This window comes from Trachurus japonicus, chromosome 4 (genome assembly GCF_045865225.1).
Source record: "Trachurus japonicus isolate A0001 chromosome 4, Traja_1.0".
NCBI lineage: Eukaryota > Metazoa > Chordata > Actinopteri > Carangiformes > Carangidae > Trachurus > Trachurus japonicus.
In genome coordinates this window covers 3,707,509-3,727,622 of record NC_140910.1, presented here as the reverse complement: position 1 = coordinate 3,727,622, position 20,114 = coordinate 3,707,509, and the positions used below count along the sequence as shown (strand labels likewise).

Here is a 20,114-nt window from a genome sequence, read left to right as displayed (position 1 = left end):
ACCTCCCCGATGGTGGCGGGGCAGATGAGGTACGGATTCTTTTTGTCCACGGCCTCCAGCTTCATGCCCGGCTTGAAGCTGTTCTGCGGGGCCCTCTGGGGCTCCTGGAAATAAATTAAACATCTTTGATGTAACACTCTGTCGTTCTGTTTAAACAACAAACATTATTGAGGCGGCATGTACCTTTTTAAATGCTGTTGCTGGTGCCATCTCTGCTCCATTTAAAGTTCTCAACAGAAACATGGGCCATGAGGACGCGTTCATCCGAAATCCTGGAGGAGAAAATCAAATGAACAATCAAAAGGTACTGTTAGTAACACGCCATGTTATCTGTTTGATGGTTTTCACCATTGCTAGTATTCTGGATTGCTTTATTGTCACTTTTGTCACATACACAAAATACAAAGAAGTGTTTGGACATTTTCTTCACTGGACCATCATTTTGTTATTTAATAACTTACCGCTTCATGGGTGTATGCCTCTGCCACTCAGACTAGTTTAAGGTCCAGATGATATGAAATATTAAATCAGAAGTAAGCGGAATGTTTGTGTTAATATAAGTCTTAAATAGTTATATCTTCCGACAGCAATCACTTATATAGAGTGTTTGGTCTGAAACACGGGTCTGTCAGTCACTCTGCTCTGCTGGAAGCCGAGGAGAAAACTTTCCTTGTATCCTACAACCTTTATCCAATGAGGAGAGAGAACGGCATAAAGGGGCGGTCCTCTCTGTGTGTGCAGCCAAGGGATGCACGTCAATGTGGTGACGTAGGGACGAGGACCAATAGATCCATGACGAGGGCGGGGACTGCTAACTCCATCTGCTGACAAGAAGTTAGCCAAAACGACCGGATCGCTTACTTCTGCTTTAATTATGTGTGAGTGTGAAATTTAGTTTGTTTTGTTGTGTGAGGTCACAGTGACCTTGACATTTGGGTGAAATTTCCCAAGATGTTGCGTTCATGAGGCAAAACATCCTGTTTTGTGAGGTCACTGTGACATTGACCTTTAACCACTAAAATCTCATGAGTTCATCCTGGAGTCCAAGTAAATGTTTGTACCAAGTTTAAGGAAAAATCCTTACAGAGATTTAACGTTGAAACAAATTATTAACTGCTGTACATCTGAGTTATCTTACACAGGTTCTTTGATGTGGATGATAATGTGATGGTACAGATTTAATGTAAGATTTTGTTGACTTGTCTTTATGTTGTGATTGCAGATTTATGTTTAGATGTACTGGTTTTAATTGTGGACCCCAGGAAGACTAGTGGCGTTCTAGAGCGCAGCTAATGGGGATCCTAACAAATAAAACCAAAAAAACAGACGGATGAATGAACCCCAGAAATCCTCTGGCCCAAAGGTGGAGGCACAAAAAGAGTGAGTTAATTTCAGATGTGGGGTATTTATTAAGCACCACTGTTATTGGCTTTATGTTGTTGCAAAAATGTACTGTTGTTATTTTAATCATTTTAAGTTCAGGGTCGTCGTTTAGCTCAGTTGGTAGAGCAGGCGCCCCATATACAGAGGCTATAGTCCTTGCTTCAGCTGGCCCCGTATCGAATCCTGACTCGGGCGGCCCTTTGCTGCCCCTCTCTCTGCCTCCCCATTTCCCGTCTATCTCCACTGACCTATCAATTAAAGCAGTGGTTCCCAACCTCTTTGGCTCGTGACCCCATTTTGACATCACAAATTTCTGGCGACCCTGTGATCATGTGCAGTCACGCGATCGAGGCTGTCAACATGATGCACTCAGATATTTCTATATGCTGCATTTTATTTGAACTGGATTTATATTCGAGAAAGTGAAAGTATAGAATACAGTTGTTTAAAATTGTGTGTGGTGTTTTTAATTTAAAAAGAATAATAATTTGTTTTTGTTTTTAAAAAAAAAATAAAAATCAATTACTAGACATTTCAGGCGACCCCATTTGAATTCCAGGAGACCCCACATGGGGTCCCAACCCCAAGGTTGAAAAACACTGAATTAAAAGGCAAAAATGCCCCAAAAACATACTTAAAAAACAAGAAATCATTGTACGTTCGTCGTTCACACACATTTCTGTTAAGTTTAATATTTTTGATTGTATTATTATCATTATTCCAGATTTATTAAAAGAACGACAGAAATTCAGATGTTTTTCATAGACACTAACAACATGCTTCCCTCCCATCTCCCTGACAGTCTTACCCAGCGGCGGCTGCAGCATGTCTCCGTTCTTCTCACAGGTGCCGATGGGCTGGATGTCAGAGGAGTCCACCAGCCTCCAGAAGTCGTTGCTGTTGTCACTTCCGTCCAGACGGAGACGCAGGCGAACTCCAGTTAAACCCATCACCGTGGCGATGCAAACTGAAGTGGAGTTGCGTGGATCGTGGGCCTCGAGCTTCATTCCCACTTTGAAGTCATTGGATGGTGGGATTCTGGCCTGCAGACAGGGAGACAATGCATGTATGTCATTGTACCACATTGCAAGAAGATTATTATCTAATCAGCCCCAGGCTCCAACCAGGTCCAGTATAGGGCACCACTACTCAAAAAAATCCTAGTGGAAATACGTAACAATACTTAATGACACGACTTCAACAGCTAGGTCAACACAAAGTCTCTCTGATTTGATAATGTTTGTGAACAATGATAAAATATCACAATTGAGTGGACTTTGAGAGTGCAATGCAGATTTTAAAAGAAAAAGGAGAAAGACAAGCATTCTTTTACCTTATCATCTTTTTATGTCTTAATTATTAACCAATAGCATCACTTCGATTTGCATTGACAAGGAAGAATGGGCCCATCTTCCTGCAAAAGGTGTCTGTGAATTATTGAATGACCTGAGGACGTACCTGACGAAAACAGCCCGGTGGAGCTGGTAGAGATGATGTTTCTTTGAGATATTCTTCCCAGCTGAAAGCATCTGAAGAGAAAATGTGAAATGCTTTGTCCATAAAAACTGTGAGATTAAGTATAAAAACCTAATGTATTTTTCCAAAGATCAAAGATCTACTAGGAAATCTGTAACTTGTATAACATATTGCAAACCCTCGAAACAGCCAGCAAAATTCAGCTCTCTATTACAATGTAATGTGATTTAAATAGTTAAAATAGTTCATAAAAACAAACCACAGCTCTTCTTAAAGTAAAGGAATGTAGGAGAACAGTGCTCAGAAAACACATACACTTAGATAAGTAAAACACTACAATAAATAAATAATAAACAAAAACTTCACCTTTATTTGTTGTGGGTGTCGTACCGGTCGGTGGTACTGTTCTTCCTGGTTTCTCTTTCTTTCCATCTTTTGGATCTGAAATAACACAGATAATAAAATTCTAAAGAATTGTTCTCCAATCTTGTCACTTCAGACAGGAGAAACCACCAGTGTCCAACACGTTTCACACGTGAAACATAAGAATTACATTGGCATTATATGAACTAATATATTGCACTGATTTTACACTTGTTAAATAAGAGTCTGGACACTGGTATTAATATGGATTTCAAAGGATCCTAATAACAGTTAAGAATAAATACCACAGTGGCATGTGGAGACAGGGCTGGTGACACACATGAATTCAATGGATAAAATGCATTCAGCAACCTTTGACTGTAATAACAATGGCTCAAAGGAAACTGTTTGTTGTGTCAAAGCAAATCAATACACACCCACTACTGTCGCCCAGGTATCTTCTTTTAATGTTCTTGATCAGTTTTTCAGGGTAGTGTCCTTATGTATATGCCTTTACTTTATTTTACTATCTTTTTATTTTACATTTTTATGAAATCACAAGCTGTCCTGACCAAGTCAGACAAACTTAACCTGAGCAGAGGTCTGTGAAAACACATGTGTGAGTGCACTGAGTCCTAAGTAAGGAATAAAAAAGAAAGGAAATTGAAAAAATGATGGTGAAATTTTGATTTAAATCTACTTTTTTGATTTTTCCAGCAAGATATCTAACGTCATGAACAACAGTCTTTGTCAAACATAGTCAAAGTCAAGGACTCTTACCTTTTAGCGGAGTTTTCCCCATGGTGACAACCAGTGGTCACACTCTTCTGATGACTATCAAGGTGTAGGGAGTTGACCCAGTGTCCCTCTGTGCCTGTGTAGTTTTATCCTAAAAACGCCAAAGGTGAGACCTGAATGCTGCATACACACAAACAAACAACAATATTCATTTGTTGAATGAACTGATAAAAGTAAAAGAGCTGTAATGATCAATACAGAGGACATCTGCGGTTATTAATATGTTATAATTATATATAATACAATTACCATGCTAGTAGAGATCTTCAAGATTCAGTCTATCATTTCGTACCTTATGTTGAGAACTAATATGCAAATATACATTCAAAGCACAAAGCACTTTCCTTTGTCAATTTATCTCTCAGTTATGATACAATCGTGTAATAGATTGTATAATGTAACCTGGGACAACAAACATCTGCTTGAATTAAATGTTTGAATACATGTACTTGATCAGATGGTAGGTTAAGCAGAGCTGCTGTAAGCGGAGGGGAAACAGACTTTTCTGACAGGTGAAACACTAGAATTTCTCTCGTGTTCAGAAGTTTGGTGTTCCTGTAATGGACACTCCCACGCACGGGGACGGGATGGCTGTAACACGGTGGGTTTTTTTTCGTGGGGTTCATCACTGTAACGACAGGCCTGCGTACTGTACCGGGACAGCCCAAATGACACTATATTGAAGTTAGCGTACATTCCCTCCTCCGCGTCTCCAGATGTGAAGTGAAATGCTAATGGGTCAGTAACTTACGGGCCACAATAGGTCACCGAGACATTTATGAAGTGGTGAGCTGGATCCGAAGAAAACCAAATAGCTGCCTGCGGCTGTGGAGGTGAAAGACGAAGGAAACGGAGCTCCACGTTGTTAGCTCAAACGGCCTTTTAAAGTAAAAACACAAGCTCGCTCATTAACGTTGACGGTGAAATTAGCCATGTTGGATGACTAACGTTAACGTTACAATACCGGGGCTAACGCTGCCGCCGTGAGAGCTACGTTGTCGTTAGCGTTGCTCTGTGATGAGGTACTTGTTTTTGTCCTACAACATATAACGCAACTTGGTGAATCTTTTCCCTCGTGTGTACAAATATTTGCACACTTTCCGATGTTTTTTCTATCCAACTCCTACGTTACCCATCATCGTTAACTGTTAGCGGGTTGTTATGTCACCTCACAACAGCATTTTAATGTTACATTTTTTATGGTTCTGTCTAGCTAGCTAAATATCATAAAAACGTAAATGATACATCACTTTTTATGTAAGGTTATAATAAAAAGAAGTATATTTCTGTACTAAATATGGCGAGATTACCATCGGACCTGGTGTGTAAATTTAACACTATAGGGTTCCAGGTAATAGCCAGGGCCCAATGTTGACAACTGGGAACGCTTGATTTGCTAGCCACCGCTGCTGGCTAATAACTAGGTTGGCTAACCTCAGCGTTAACGTTAACCCTGTGAGAGCAGTTTCTTCCACATTATCAAAGAGAATTACACATAAGCAGGGTCGGGGGGCTTAACCCGACATTCTTCTGAAACTCTGTATTATTAATTCTAAGGAACAAACTTACAAGTGCCGTCTGTTTTTCGAGTGAAGATCCACTTTTTCTCTATTCGTCAGCTGCCATTTTTTCACGAATGTAGTGTATGCTTACACGCATGTAATTTATGCCAAAGATAGCGTTGTACAGAAGCAAAGAAGAGGCAGCGACACGGGCTCGAGTCAGTAGGTGTAGTTTAATAAGCCAATAAACGGCTGCGTTGCTCACGCTTACAGCCAATCAAGCACGACTTTACTCATTTCATCCAATCAGCGTCTGGATGCCTCGGTCTGTAATGTGGGGTTCTAGAAAGCAACACTAGTCATCCATCTTCACTTTCTGTTTTCTTTACAAGGGCTTTTTTCATAGTCTGGTTCAAAAGTGTTCAAAACTGAGCAATAGTCAGTAAATGTGAGAAAAACATGAAAACTGAACCGAGGCATAGACGCTGAAATTCTCAGAAGTAAGGCTGTTATCTAAATAAGGAATGTGCGGGGGAAACCACACCAGTGAATTAACCCACACAGCCCATAATATCAATGTTTAATGATGGAGAGCGTTTAAAGTGAATTAAAAGGGAAAAACACTGTAATATAGGTTGATAATTAATAATTAGTGCATTTAATTAATTAATTCATAATTTATTAGTTAAATGCATGATTTGTACATATTTATTGTTTTAACTAAATAGACAAGACTTTGTGGTGTAATTACACATATAATGTTAAAACCGCATAATACAGATTAATTGATTTTAAAGTGTTCTCAAACTTATTTCAGTATTTGGAGAATTCAGAATAGAGAGACAACTCAGCAAAAAAAAAAACAGCAACAACATAAGAATAAAAACATAGTCTGACTAAAAATTCTATGAAAATCTAAACTTTCTATGAGGATTGGTGCAGTAGCCTAAATGTAATATGAAAGCTATGTGTAAGGTGGTTCCAGCTTGTTCTAAGGACAAGTGCGTCATCACATTTGCCATATATCAAAACCTGACTCAGAATCATTGTCCCATATTGGTTTCAAACTCTTGTGTTTTTCCCCACCCACAATTTTCCTATGAAGTTGGTTCTTACCATATATTAAGCTGTTACGCCTAGTACTCAAACAGGTTTCAGCACATGTGAAGACACTCACTGTTGCCTACAGCCATAAACTTGTGACAAGAACAGACTATTATGTCTCTGTGTTATTAAATTTGCAATTATGATAGCTCTATCTCCAACAGTAACCTGATACACAAAGTATAGGCTATGTATAATAGCTGGTTAATTAGGTAGATACATTTGTATATCTTCCCCTCCATTTTCCTTCATTCCTTCCCCAGTGTAGGCTACAGGAAATCTGCAAATAGCAATGCTTTCACAGTTGAAGTCACCTAATTTGTATATTTTAGCTTTATATTTCAAAATATATGTTTAGTAGAAATTAGAATTAGAAATTAGATTAGAAAGTAGAAATTCATAATGGTTAGGTCACATTTTTTAGCTGAGTACCCAAGCAGTTTTTATCCAATGAAATTTTGTTGATCTCTATAATAAATTTCTGATTCCTATTTGACAAAAAGAAAAAGAAAAGTCTGCATGTGCCAAATAACATTTAGCTCCTTTGTTAAGATTATCATTATCATTATTATAATCCAGATATTTGTGGGAAAGTTCTTTGAACTCGCTCATTGACTTCAGTGTCAGGTTTCTATTTATTATTTCTATTTTAATCCTGACAGTACAACTCCAACCCAGTCTCACAGTAGAAGTTTACCAGATAGGCTAGCAGTTACTCTAAAGAGCTGTATTGAGTATTTTCATTGTGCATACTACTCATATAAATAGTATTATCATATACTTGTATACTTGTACGTGTTAGTTGTTATTGTGTTATTGCTCAGTTATTACTGTCCTCATTCTGTATATCTTGATATACAAATGAGTGACGATAAACCAGAGTCAAATTCCTTGTATGTCTGCACATACTTGGCAAATAAATGTGATTCAGATTCAGATTCTGATTCACTCTCACAGAATCAAAATCACAGAGAACAACCAATAAGTAATTTGACATATAAAATAAACATTGATTTTGTTTAATGATTACTAATTTTGCAGAAGAGCAATGGCACACGCCCATAATCATATAGACCATATACGTTATTCTAAACTGGTGTTTCTAAACCAAACTGTGTCATTTAACTGCAAACCTTGCTAACATCTCTATGCAGGGTGAAGCATCATGTGAGTATCACCTCGTCCAGTGCTGCCAGGTGAAGAAATCAAAGTCTTCTTCATCAGCTTCTAATGAGGCTCTGACATTTCCTCAGGGAGTATTTACTTCACCTCAGGCAGACAGACAACAACTGCTCCCCTAGGTCATGTCTTTATTGATTATAGATAGCCAGAGAAATCTTAGGTTAATAAATACCATCATTCATCAAGCGAACATAATTGTGGGTAGAAAATGAATCTGTTAATAACATCTAATTGATGAAGATTGATTGTTTGTTCCAGTTTTAAGCTTGTCCTGTGGGGGGCAGCATTGTTTTATATACATAGTAACACACATGGAAAAAGTTGTGCATGCCCCACTGTTCTGAATGTCAATAGCTTTGATGTGGTCTGAATGAGGGTTACAGATACAGACACACAGAATCCTATCATCAGAGCAGGTGCCCTTCTTTTCATTCTCCATCCAGAATAAAGTGGGAGATGTGATTAGTATCACACATTATATAGCCTACATTTAATCCAGAAGTTATGTTATCTATAGCCTAAATCCAAAGACCTAAAGAACATTTGTCATATTCCCTTTTTCTGAGCTGTGCAGTCATTTGAAAATACATTTTTATAGGCTATAGTGACTTTTAAAAATTGACTGATGATTTAAGTAGGCCAATTAACTACTGTAATCAGTGCATTTTTAATTTTCACTGACTGCCTGTAGTTTTATCATACATGAAATTATCTGTTTATTGGGTGAAGCTTTTATTTTCAAGCTCCAAATTTGGTTTTTTTTTTTTCACAAAATGCAAAATTACGACAATTTAGAATAAAAGAAGTACGAAAATATAGCATCATGTGATGCCAACATGTCTTTACACAGCGACCTATAGACACCACTGAAGAACGATGAAATGCACTTCACCCTGTTTTGAATATTTTCCTCATTGTTTATTAATTCTGTTGGTATTTAACATAATTAAGATGCAAGACTGCTGCTGCATGTACTTTGATATAGCCTCTCGACAGATTATCTTATCATAATGAAAGCAGGGTGTGATCTTGCAAATTATGTAATTGAGAAATTAGAACAATAATATCCTACCTCATACCAAACACCCTCAGACCGCAACACAGTTTTTTCTCGCCCTCGTAGCTGCTCTTCCCTCTGATTGGCGGAAAACAAAGGGGGCGTTGGAAAAAGAGAGTTTTTCTGCGGCTCTGATTGGCCCGCCGCGGCGCTACTCATTCTGTTGCCTGGGCGATGTGCTTGCAGCTTGTCAACCGCACGATCCAGTTACTGTAGCTGCCTCTGCCTGCTGCAATGAAAATATCTCCGTTGGTGGGTGGATATATGGGCTCATTTCCATCATTTTTCACCAAACATTGACTGAGTGAGTAGTTTATTTCATCTCGTTGTGGATAAGAGTTGTAATTTTCAAGGTGTAACGTGAGTATCTTCAGCACGAGCTCCTCAGGAAAGACAATGTTTCCAAGCGTAACGGTTGTTGTTTTTTTGTTGTTGTTTTTTTTTGGCCAATTTGCGATGTTGTATGTTTGGTGAATTAGGCAGAGCACTACGACAACACAACACAGCCCACCTAGCTCATTTAGACCGAGACTAACCCGAGTCAGTCAGGGCTAATGTGGGTTAATTTGTACTAAGTTGGATGAGTGCAGCCATAATGTTTGACTTGTTGGATTTATTGTTGCTCTGCATTGAAAATGTGGGAGCTACATTGAATCATGTGGGCAGTCGTTAACTAACACACACGCACCTACACGCACACACACACGCACGCACACACACACACACACACACACACTTGAACATACTGTACAGGCGAGATACAGTCTCTGTTAAAAACAGTGATTTCACAGCTACATTTCACCCTGGGATGTGTTTTGTTCTGTTTATGATGTGAGGGAATTTTAACCCAGAAGCAACAGGATCAGTGTATGGCAGGTAGCCTATTGATATACAGCATCTATTCTTCTTTTTACTTTTTAAATCATCATTATTATTATGCAATCTTTTACCATACATGTAAATCCTTTATGGTTTTTGCTGATTTCCTTCCTAAAATAATGTGTTTCCTAAAAATGAGTAGTCAGAGTATCTCTAATGGCAATGACGTTGTCATCTGCAGCTCTTGTTTTTGTCAAATTCTTACCATCTTGTCTTATCATGATGTTTGTGAATCCAATACAGGCATAGACAATATAGCGCATTGATTTTTATGAAGAGGTTTAAAGGTTTTGTATTTTGAATTCCACACATCTACCACGCATGAGTCATTCAGTTGATAGAGACAAAATCTATGATCCACAGCAATGCCCAGTGCATTCCTGCTCATATTATCCCTCTAGGTCTCGCCTGGCAGAGTAGTAGGCTGAAATCTGCAGTTGAAAACAATGGGATGCATGTATGTGGGGATGAGATGAGGAGAGGGGGAGCATGTTAACAGGATTAAGGTTTAAAAAAGGGAAGAAAAAACAACATTTCCCTGTGAATCCATCAGTGCCGTCCTTCTCAAGTTTGCCCACGGTGTAGCTCTTAGTTTACCTGTGTTTGTAAGAGTGCAGCTTGCTGAGATAAGGGAGTAATAGACCACACAGTGACGGTAAGTGTTCTGGGAGACAAGAGTTTATTTTGGTGCCGAGGTTTTGCATACTAATGAGCAGCTCCTGTGCCCACAGCACCGTAGGAGACTGGGAGTGTGAGTATAGGCTGTACAAGTCCTTGAGCTTCCTATCTAGGAGAAGATGAAATGGAGAAAGTGGTATCTGGAGTCTTATCTGATTCAATAAGAGTAAGTGTGTGGATACCACAGGAGGTGCTTTGATCACATTAAGAACTTGTGTGATGCTGTTTCACCCTTTGAAAAGGAAAATTACATTCTTTTTCCTTTTGTACTAAACTATGTTTTATACAACTAAATTGTGTTTTTCACACAGTTTACTCAATAGATGGATTACTCTTCTGCCTGTGAAAACAGCTGTTGTCTGTGGCTCTGGAGGGGCTTAGTAAAGAAATAACCCAGATTGTGTCACCATGGTTATCATAAATAATGCCAGAGACTTACTGTACTTATACCTGGTTTTCTTTACTGAAGACATGGAGCTTGAAAGATGGGGGATTTCACAGGCGGGCCAGTGTAATGCTGTTCCATTGAATCCTGGGAATAGGAGGATCCTGCAGTTTTGAAGGTTGACTCATTACAAAGACTAATAGAATATCTGGACTTCTGCTACCACTCCTTTTTTATTTAGTCCCCTAACCTAACAGCAAATCCTTTGGAAAAGATCAACAAATAAGTTGATATGTTATTTATTTATTCAACAATAAACTGGTTAAAGATGCAAAAGGTATTCCATCTCTGACTTGTGGTTAACTGAGGCACTTTTTTTCTTTTCTTTTTTCAATCATGAGAAAATGAATCAGTTTATTTTAATAATTAATTAATATATATTTTTAATTTACTTTTTATTTTATTCATTTTATTTAGTAACATACATATATGTGCCAGCTGGGCACAAAGCATACAACATAACATAATGTAACATAACACAACATAACATAACATAACATAATATAACATACCATAACATAGCATACATAACATAACATAACATAGCATACATAACATAACATAGCATACATAACATAACATAACATAACAAACCATGACAAAGGGAGGATTTGTGCAACAGCAGTTAACATAAGTTCATCATACACTTGAAAATAGGGAAAAAACATTTTGACCTTATCTTTGCGATCTATATGAAATCGGTCTTACAGTTGACACGTAGCTGAGCCATTTTGACCAGTTTTCTTCAAAAATATCAGTTTGGTTCCATAGTTTGAATAAGCCGGTGCATATTCTCATTTGCCCAGGTCATAGTATTTCAAAGGAGGTTAAATCGAAAGCAAGTTAGTTGCTTTCGATTTAACCTCCTTTGAAACATAGTTTGAATGTAATTCTCTCCAACTGTAGCACTTTAATGGTAAGTGAGGATAACACTGTTTACATTTTAATTTGGTGGCATGTTTTTGTGCAGGTAAAACACAGCCAGCCAGTATTCGAGGCATGTGGCGGATATTATGGCCCACAGCTGGCGCACACCTCGTGGGAGCCAACATCTGGCCGGCTCGTGCCCTCCTGTAGCTGGGTCCTCTTCACCGGAGCTCCATGAACCTCACACCATACACCTTTTGACTTCATGAAGATCCCTGACATCTGTGATGTAATGAATAAATTTGAAGTCCTTGGGATTGTGGGTGAAGGTGAGATCCCTCATTTACTTCAAATGTAACAATGTGTAGAGTAGGTTTTGTTTATTCTGTATTCTGTAGCTCTGTAACACTGACCACTACTCCAGTCTAGTCTTCAGCCACAGCTTTTAATGTGAGGTAGTCCACTCACTAATTTGGTGCAGGGCTTTTTAGTGGGCAATCATTTGATTGTTTTTATTCAATTTGCCAGTGCAACAAAGCTGTTAAAAGCCCAAGCTGCTGTTCATGACTGATCAAACCCAATAAGGTCAAGTAGAGTTTTCTTTTTTTGTTTACTCATTACGAAGAATTTTAATGTGCAACCTGGATTTATACTTTTTAAGCGTTGTAGTAGGAATGAAGTGGAGGTTTTTGTGATTCAGTCTTGTTGTTGTTGCAAATGTCAATGGGACAGGCTGATTTCATAAATTCGGCCAAAATACTTCTCCTGTTTGTTCTTCCTTGAGCCAGTCTTTTGATGTGAAGTGGCAGAGGCCCTGAGGTGAGGCCACTCGCTCGTCCCAGTTTTCACACCCCCCTTTTCCCACATCCTAGAAATGGTATATTGTGTGTATAGGGACATTTTTGTGAAAGCCTTTCCAACGATGAGAATTCAGCACTTTTTAGTGCCACATTAAACTGTAAAGTTGTGGAAGTTGTGAAAGTGGAGCAGTCCAGCCCTGCCTGCACTCATGGCACTGATGTGTGCTCCACTTGATCCAGCATCATAGATTTTTCCTCAGTGATCTTGCAGGTCAGTCAATTTGGTTAATGATTTAGGACTGAGTGCTGCATGTAGGCTCACCCCAGCAAGTCAAAAATACACTGAATTGTATGCAGTTATCTCTGCTCCAGGAAAATAACATGGGAGCAATAATGTACAAATTATTATTATCAGTTATTATTATCTGTTCTGTCTGTTTTTTGTTTTTTTTGTTTTTTGTTTATGGTCTTGTGTTGAATGCAAAGGTTCGTACTGAATTCTCATTACTGTATGGTATTAGTGTTTTCTTATCTTTTGTTTAAAGGGATAGTTCAACATTTTGGCAAATTGGCCCATTGCCATAAACCCTATAGTTTAGTAGTATATATTAGGAGTAGGTTCGTTACCTTTATTTGTCGGTGCAAGCTATTTTTGGAATGGTGGAGCAGAGCCGTGAGCTACTCAGAGCTATGCTAAGGAGGCTTATGGAATTTCTTGGTTTCCCTCATCAAACTCATCAAATACACAATCCAACAACTCCAAAACGCTCTTGTGGACAAGTTGTGACCTGCACATTCACCACGCTATGCGATAATAGCGAAATGTTACGAGACGGAGTTGGTAAATGCAGAGACTGCAATGCAAGAAACTACCCGCAACGGTAACGCGTATCAGCAGTTTTGCATTAATTTACCTAGAAAACAACTCGCGGCTCTGCTCCGCCGTTCTAAAAATAGCTTGCACTGACAATTAAAGATAAAAAACCTATACTCCTAAAACTATAGGGATTATGGCAATGGGCCAATTTGTTGAACTATCCCTTTATGTTAGTGTGTAAATTTGCTGAATTTGAGTAGAAACTAGTCTGAACAAGGAAGCAGCTTTAAACCATTCATAACAGCATCTGGAAGAAATGGCAGTATAAAAATAGATTTGCATTTCTAACAGCAGTGATAATATAAGGTACACTCAATTTCTTATTCATGTGTTTATCCATGCAAAACTGATTTGGGTTTTCGAGCTATTTAAACTGTGTCAGAAAAAAAATGGAGACAGATAACTTGTTTCAGTCCTGATGTTCCTGTTCGGCGCTACGGAGGACTTTGTCATATGCCGGCTCAGTTCAAGAATTCCTCTTGAACCCTCAGAGGATGTGTGTGTGACTGCCAGGGTCAATAACATCAGAACTACAGTAGCTTGCCAACACTTGTGTCCTACTTTCTGAGCCACCTGTCCTTTTAGAGGAGGATGTTTTTTTCTTAATTCATGTGAACATAGGAGAGGTATTAAAAAGAAGATTTAAAACCCTCCTCACAGCATGGACATGAAATGACCTCAGTAGGTTCTGGACTCGTTGGCAGTGGTTAGCCTTATTACTCAGCTTACTTAATCGTAATCTTTATTTATTTATGATTATAGACCATGCTGGTATGTTAATCACACATTGACATTTTTAAACTGCATTTGAGCTGTCACTTTGTATTATTTCACGAGGATCTGCTTATAAGTGAAGTAGCTCTACTAACAGTAGTGCCTGCCTGTAATACATGAATCCTTTTGAATATTCATGAGAAGATAAGCTGCTTTAGATCGCAATTAATCGTGTGGTTTGCTTCTTTTTTTAGGAGCCTATGGTGTTGTTTTGAAGTGCAGACACAAGGTAAGCTGAAAGTAAACTTGAATGTAATAATCTGAGTCTCCATCCTGTTTTATCACATGTTTCAAACCTTATGAAAACTAAATGTGATAAAGTATAAAATTGGTATAATCTATAATGTTCTTATTGTCAAGAATCCCTTTAAAAGACCCAACTAAAAGTGAATTAGTCTCATTAATGAGCCAAAGTCTCCCATTGAACTCCATTTATCCAGAAATTATCAAACATATAAAAGAGCCACACTGGCACATGTTATTTTTCCTCCCATAGACCAAGGGTGTCAAACATATGGCCTGTGGGCCAAAACCGGCCCACGAGAGGGTCCAACTCAGCCCATGGGATGAATCTGCCAAGTGTGAAAATTACATAGAAGACAGCAGAGGCATGATATTGTTGAAACTGCACACATTTTTCTCAAGAAATTTCAGATTGTTCATATTGTTTTGTAAAGGTAGGGTTCATTTAGCACTAAACAAAGGGGAAAAAACTAGAATCATTGTTATTTATAGGTTATTATGTTGTTATTTTACCAATTTGATTTACCGGATCGAATTGCGCTGTGTGACCCCTGAACTAAAATGAGTTTGACCTCCTGCGATAGACTACAGTATGCTCTCTAGCTGTCAATAAGTAGTATTAGCGTCAAGCGTGTCTCATTCCATGTCTGAAAATAGTCCCCAACCAAATGCATTTTCCCCTATTTCAGTAATATTTGTTCAAACCTGCAGTCCCAGTTGTTTTGGGTATACAAACTGAGCAATCACATTGCTTTGGCCTTCTTTGGTATATGCTACCACTTAAAATATATTGGCTGTCCCCAGAGAGAGAGCAGAGTGTCTAATGTGTGTTTCTTACAAAAGATAAGGCTGCATCGAACATCAGGTTTATGCTTATTAGAGGAAAGATGTCCTGAAGATTTGTGGTTTGTCTGAAGAAAATAGCCTCGGTGCACCTGGTCACTGCAGCGCAGAGGACCAGTGAGGATTAATGTGATGCCTTCAGTGGCGCCTGTGGGCTGCTGGATAATTGGTCACAGTCCCTTTGTCTGTACTCAGGTTCATCAGTGAGAAAGATCTGCTTTGAACGGTAGCAAACCCACATTCTTTCACCGCACCTTTTTTTTTTTTTTCATTCATGTAAAGTGGATTTATTAAGTTGTCTTGAAGCAGTTCGTGGTTTTAGCATAAGAACAGGGAAACACAACCAGAAACAGCAGGACTATGAAAAGCAGGTGACCCACAGTGCAGTAATAGCCTTGTCATCTCAGTCCATTTAAGGAGGAGGCTGTGCCAGGAATTGACAGCGGTCCAGCATGAAAAAGAGAGCCTATACCTCCTACTTACAGGAAACTGCAGGAAACACACTTTCTGCACCTTCAACATTGAAATCCGAAATGTTTTTTTTGTTTTTTTTTGTTGCTCTGCGATTGCTATGCACCTGCGTTTATTACAGTCTTTATTACAGCAATGACCTTGGTGTATCCATTAGCCAGGTTACTAATGCGAGAGTTAGCTTAAATGTGAGATTTGTAAAAGACAAGAGCACAGAGACTCGATGTCAAGGCAACAATCAGAAGTGAGGAAAACGAGTAAAGCCTGGCTGTAAGCCGGAATCACAGCCTGTAATTACTGGGCTTTATTATTCAGACTGATTGATCCCGATCCTACGCAGCTGCAAATGCCAATGTCTACATTTTACACAAAGGAACCCACATCAATAGACCTCTGTTAGGTCCACACAACACATGGAGGCTGGTGCTTTGTCTGTAACGCTCTCTCTGCTGTTTATTTGTGCACAAATCCACAAAAAAAATCGACACTGTAATTGCAGTGTTCAAAATCCTTGAGGAAATTTTATTATGTTTTTCAACTGACATTTTATTTTTCTGCCTGGAATGTGTATCACAATAGTTTAAATGAAAGGCTGTCTGATGCGTCAGCCGGGGCGATATTATTGGCCAGTGTTATTTTATGGCAGATACATCTCTATTGGCACGGTGGAGCATTTGGTTGTTGAATAGCCAAATATGTCCCACGTGAGTGAGTGTAGACCAAAGCTAAAAGGAAGGAAGGTTATTTAGTGAGAGGGGCCAGTCAAGTTTTAATACCATCCTTTATTTAGATGCACATTTTGAAGGAACAGACAGGATTTGAGTAACAGGCGTGTGTGTCATCAGGAGTGTTAGCAATGGTTTACCGTCTGCAATGTGGTAACAGTGCTGTAGCACAAAAACAAACAATTGGAAGAGATTATTCCCTGGCTGTGTTTCCATTACCTAGTTCATTTGACTGTTTTGTATAAAGCTCATTTGGAATGTCTTTCCCTGGCATATCATGAAAGAACCCTCTTGAAGTCTGACATTAGACGCAATCTGGGCCTTGTGTGTGCGTGTGTGTTTGAAGTTCACTAATTTGTTCAGATTTTGACAGAACATCCGTCGGTAACCTTGTTGCTCGACGCGTGAAAGCACAGGAGGATGAATCCTCTGGCTGCGGAACAACATGGACCGATGCCATGTGGAAAATATTGTATTGTTGGCCTGAATGGACCGACATGTTTTTGCAAGGGGTTAACTCACAGATCTATGCTGCATAATTATGTGCGCATACACACTGACAGAGGCGCACAGTCAAACACACAGATACCCACACACACACACACATGTGCCGACACTTTCAAAGCAGAATCACATATAAGCTTAATGTTGGATGATGCTGTGACCGTGGGCAGGAGCCGCACTGGACAGAGAAAATGGCTGTGTTTGTGTGTAACAACTCCTGCTGAGTCACAGCTGCCCATGCTCAGAGAACTACTTATTTCACCAGAGACACAACCCTCAAATTTGTTTTATACAATACGTGTATTTAACAGGAATAATTAGCTCAGAGAAAGATCTGAGGCCAGATATAGAGAGGATAGGAAGCAAGTGCGAGTATGCATTCACCGATTTCCATGCAATAATCTGAATCTATTTTAGAGCTGCTGGATTACAGTGCGCACACCCACATTTTACATTTTGCAACATCCAAACGCATTCTTAAGAGTCAGCTGGGCTGATTATGGCATAGAGGGGCGACGGAGAGAGGAAGACCGTCATGTACATGAGGTTTCAGTATTAGTCAAGTATCAGATACATGTTTGTAGGTCTGCAACTAATGATTATTTGATTAATCTGTTGATTATTTAAATGATTAATCGGTTAGTTGTTTGGTCAATAAAATGTTAAAAAATGTTGAAAAATGTCAATCAGATATAGTTCATTGTCATGAAGGAACAAAGAAACCAGAAATATTCACATTTAAGAAGCTGAAATCAGAGAATTTTGACTTTTTTTCTTTCTTACTCAAAGCGATCATTCGATTATCAAAATAGTTGATGATTAATTTAATAATAGATTATTGTGCGATTAATCGATTAATTGTTGCAGCTCTGCATGTTTGTGAATTATCTTTAAGTCCATAAAGGATATACAACACAAGTGGGTCAATAGATTAGACCCACACAATGAGCTAATGAGAATATGGATCACTGTGTGTAACGGCTGCGTGTTCACCATTGTGACATTAACGTAGGTCACAATTAGGGATCGACCGACATGGTTTTGTCAGGGTCGATAGCGATACCGATTATTGGTAATCAAGGAAACTGATAACCGTTATTCATTTGCAGTAAAAATGAAAATTGTGGTGTCAAAATATAGAAGAACACACCTGGATCAGATGGAATACAGTAACTGTTTGTCTTTTGTACACTGTGAAGACCTGTGATAGAAAGACATTTCTGTACACAAACTCCAACACAGATCTTGGTTCAGTGGAGGCTGTGGGTGGGACATTGTTACACAGCCAAGAGTGGTGACTTCAGGCAGAGAGACGCTGCATCAGAGCCAAAGGAGCGCCTTTTAAAATACACTTATTTTATCTGCAGGAAACGGCTGATGCCGATTATTGTAAGAATGCGGAATATCGACCGATATTATGATTATTGATCCCTAGTCACAATGATTACAACATGATATTGTTATATGCACTGATTTAATGCAGACTAAACATCAGGTTCAAGATGAGATATTAGCCTTGATGTAGCAGCCCCTTATTTATTACCAGGTAGCTTAGAGACAGACAACTTCTGTGTTTGTATCTTACCAATGTTCCGTGATGCTGGTGCTTCAGTCTTCAGTCAGGCTTTCTTGCTGAATTAGCCACAGGGTTTTGATAAAGAGGATACCCAGACTGAAACTGCAACATGCTGTTATGTCGAAGGGTTAGAGCATGCAGGCTGAGACACAGAGAAGCTTTTGTCTTGTTCTGGCTCATCCTTTATTAATTTCTCGTCCATGTAAATGAATCACCAGCAGAACATGTTTGTCTTCGTGGACTCTTTCTAATGGAAATACAGTGTTATATTGTGGCGTGTTGAAAGGAAATGAGGGGGGAATTCCTGATTCAAGCAGTTCCAAGGAGGCTGAATCTACATTTTACCAAGTGAGCCACAAAGATGCTCCAGGTCTTTTGCCTTGTCTGTTGATGCTTGATAAAAACCATATGAAATATGCTAATTTATTGTAATCTAATTAAGAGCTTAATAAATGGGTTAATCATACACGTGGAGCTGCAATAAGATCCATGTGAAGCTGTTTTTGAAAATAACATCAAACTAACAGATTTCTTGAAGGAATATTGTGTAGGAATAACTCCCATCTAACATTGAAACAATATATTTATATTGATTTATATCATGAATAGAGACATACCACTCAGATCATTTTGAATGGGGAGATACTTAAAAGGATAGTTCAACATTTTTGGCAAATTGGCCCATTGCCATAATCCTAATAGTCATAGCAGTAGGTTCGTTACCTTTAATTGTCGGTGGCGGTGCAAGCTATAGAACGGCCGAGTCGAGCGGTGAGCTGCTCAGAGCTATGTTACGGAGGCTCATGGGATTTCTTGGTTTCCCTCATCAAACTCATCAAATACACAATTCAACAGCTACAATTACCTCGAAAACAACTCCGTATCGTAACGTTCCGTTATTATCTCATAGCGTGGTGAATGTGCAGGTCACAACTTGTCCACCAGAGCATTTTGGGGTTGTTGGATTCTGTATTTGATGAGTTTGATGAGGGAAACCAAGAAATCCCATTAGCCTCCATAGCGTAGCTGTGAGCAGCTTGTCGCTCGGCTCGGCCGTTCTAAAAATAGCTTGCACTGACAGATAAAGGTAACGAACCTATCCATGCATTTACTGCGACTACTGAAACGTAAACATACAATTCCACCGGAAGAGCAAAACCGGCTTACGTTTTTGGCGTTCGGAAAACGGTGGATTGAGTGGCCAAGTCCTGCCTTTCCGTTTCCGGTACATGGGTCCTCAAAAGCGAAAAATTATCAATGAGATTCAATGACATAAAAAATTATTTTCTGGTCCCGTTTGAATTGTGCCATGGATTTCACATGTTGTTTGTGAGATTATTTTTCACGTAAAGAATTTTGATAATGTTAGGTTTTGTGTGAGCCGCTTTGCGAACTACAGCTCTTCGCTGCTCTCGACGCGAATGATATACGTCACCACCCACACTTGAACTCTGCAGACATGGCGATCTCTCTGCTCCACTTCACCGCCTTTTTCCAAGGGCAGGAAGATAAGAGCATAGAAAGAGGGGAAATCATTATAAGTGGGGGCATGTGGGGAGTTTTACTT

At 39.0% G+C, this 20,114-nt stretch overlaps 2 protein-coding genes across 15 annotated transcripts in view; one reads left to right on the top strand and one right to left on the bottom strand.

Moving 5' to 3' along the window:
- The window catches only part of LOC146988284 (sex comb on midleg-like protein 2), a 22,096-nt gene extending 16,396 nt beyond the window's left edge, over positions 1 to 5,700 (bottom strand). For 3 of the 8 annotated variants that reach the window (XM_085773461.1, XM_085773464.1, XM_085773465.1), the window contains exons 1-7: positions 5,590 to 5,699; positions 4,003 to 4,111; positions 3,226 to 3,300; positions 2,842 to 2,912; positions 2,192 to 2,426; positions 184 to 272; positions 1 to 104 (exon numbers count right to left, since the gene is read on the bottom strand). The exon at positions 1 to 104 is cut by the window's left edge and continues 140 nt beyond it. In XM_085773461.1, the coding sequence (XP_085629587.1) occupies positions 1 to 104; positions 184 to 272; positions 2,192 to 2,426; positions 2,842 to 2,912; positions 3,226 to 3,300; positions 4,003 to 4,024 (596 nt within the window). In that variant the 5' untranslated portion in view covers positions 4,025 to 4,111; positions 5,590 to 5,699. Of the gene's footprint in view, positions 105 to 183; positions 273 to 2,191; positions 2,427 to 2,841; positions 2,913 to 3,225; positions 3,301 to 4,002; positions 4,141 to 5,589 lie in introns of all 8 variants that reach the window. The other 5 variants (XM_085773468.1, XM_085773469.1, XM_085773463.1 and 2 more) reach the window with 4 other exon arrangements.
- Positions 5,701 to 9,040: 3,340 nt separating this feature from the next.
- Positions 9,041 to 20,114, top strand: part of LOC146988283 (cyclin-dependent kinase-like 5) — a 45,380-nt gene continuing 34,306 nt past the window's right edge. For 6 of the 7 annotated variants that reach the window (XM_085773458.1, XM_085773454.1, XM_085773457.1 and 3 more), the window contains exons 1-3: positions 9,041 to 9,176; positions 11,849 to 12,063; positions 14,380 to 14,414. In XM_085773458.1, coding sequence (XP_085629584.1) covers positions 12,000 to 12,063; positions 14,380 to 14,414 — 99 coding nt within the window. In that variant the 5' untranslated portion in view covers positions 9,041 to 9,176; positions 11,849 to 11,999. Of the gene's footprint in view, positions 9,177 to 11,837; positions 12,064 to 14,379; positions 14,415 to 20,114 lie in introns of all 7 variants that reach the window. The other variant, XM_085773452.1, reaches the window with a different exon arrangement.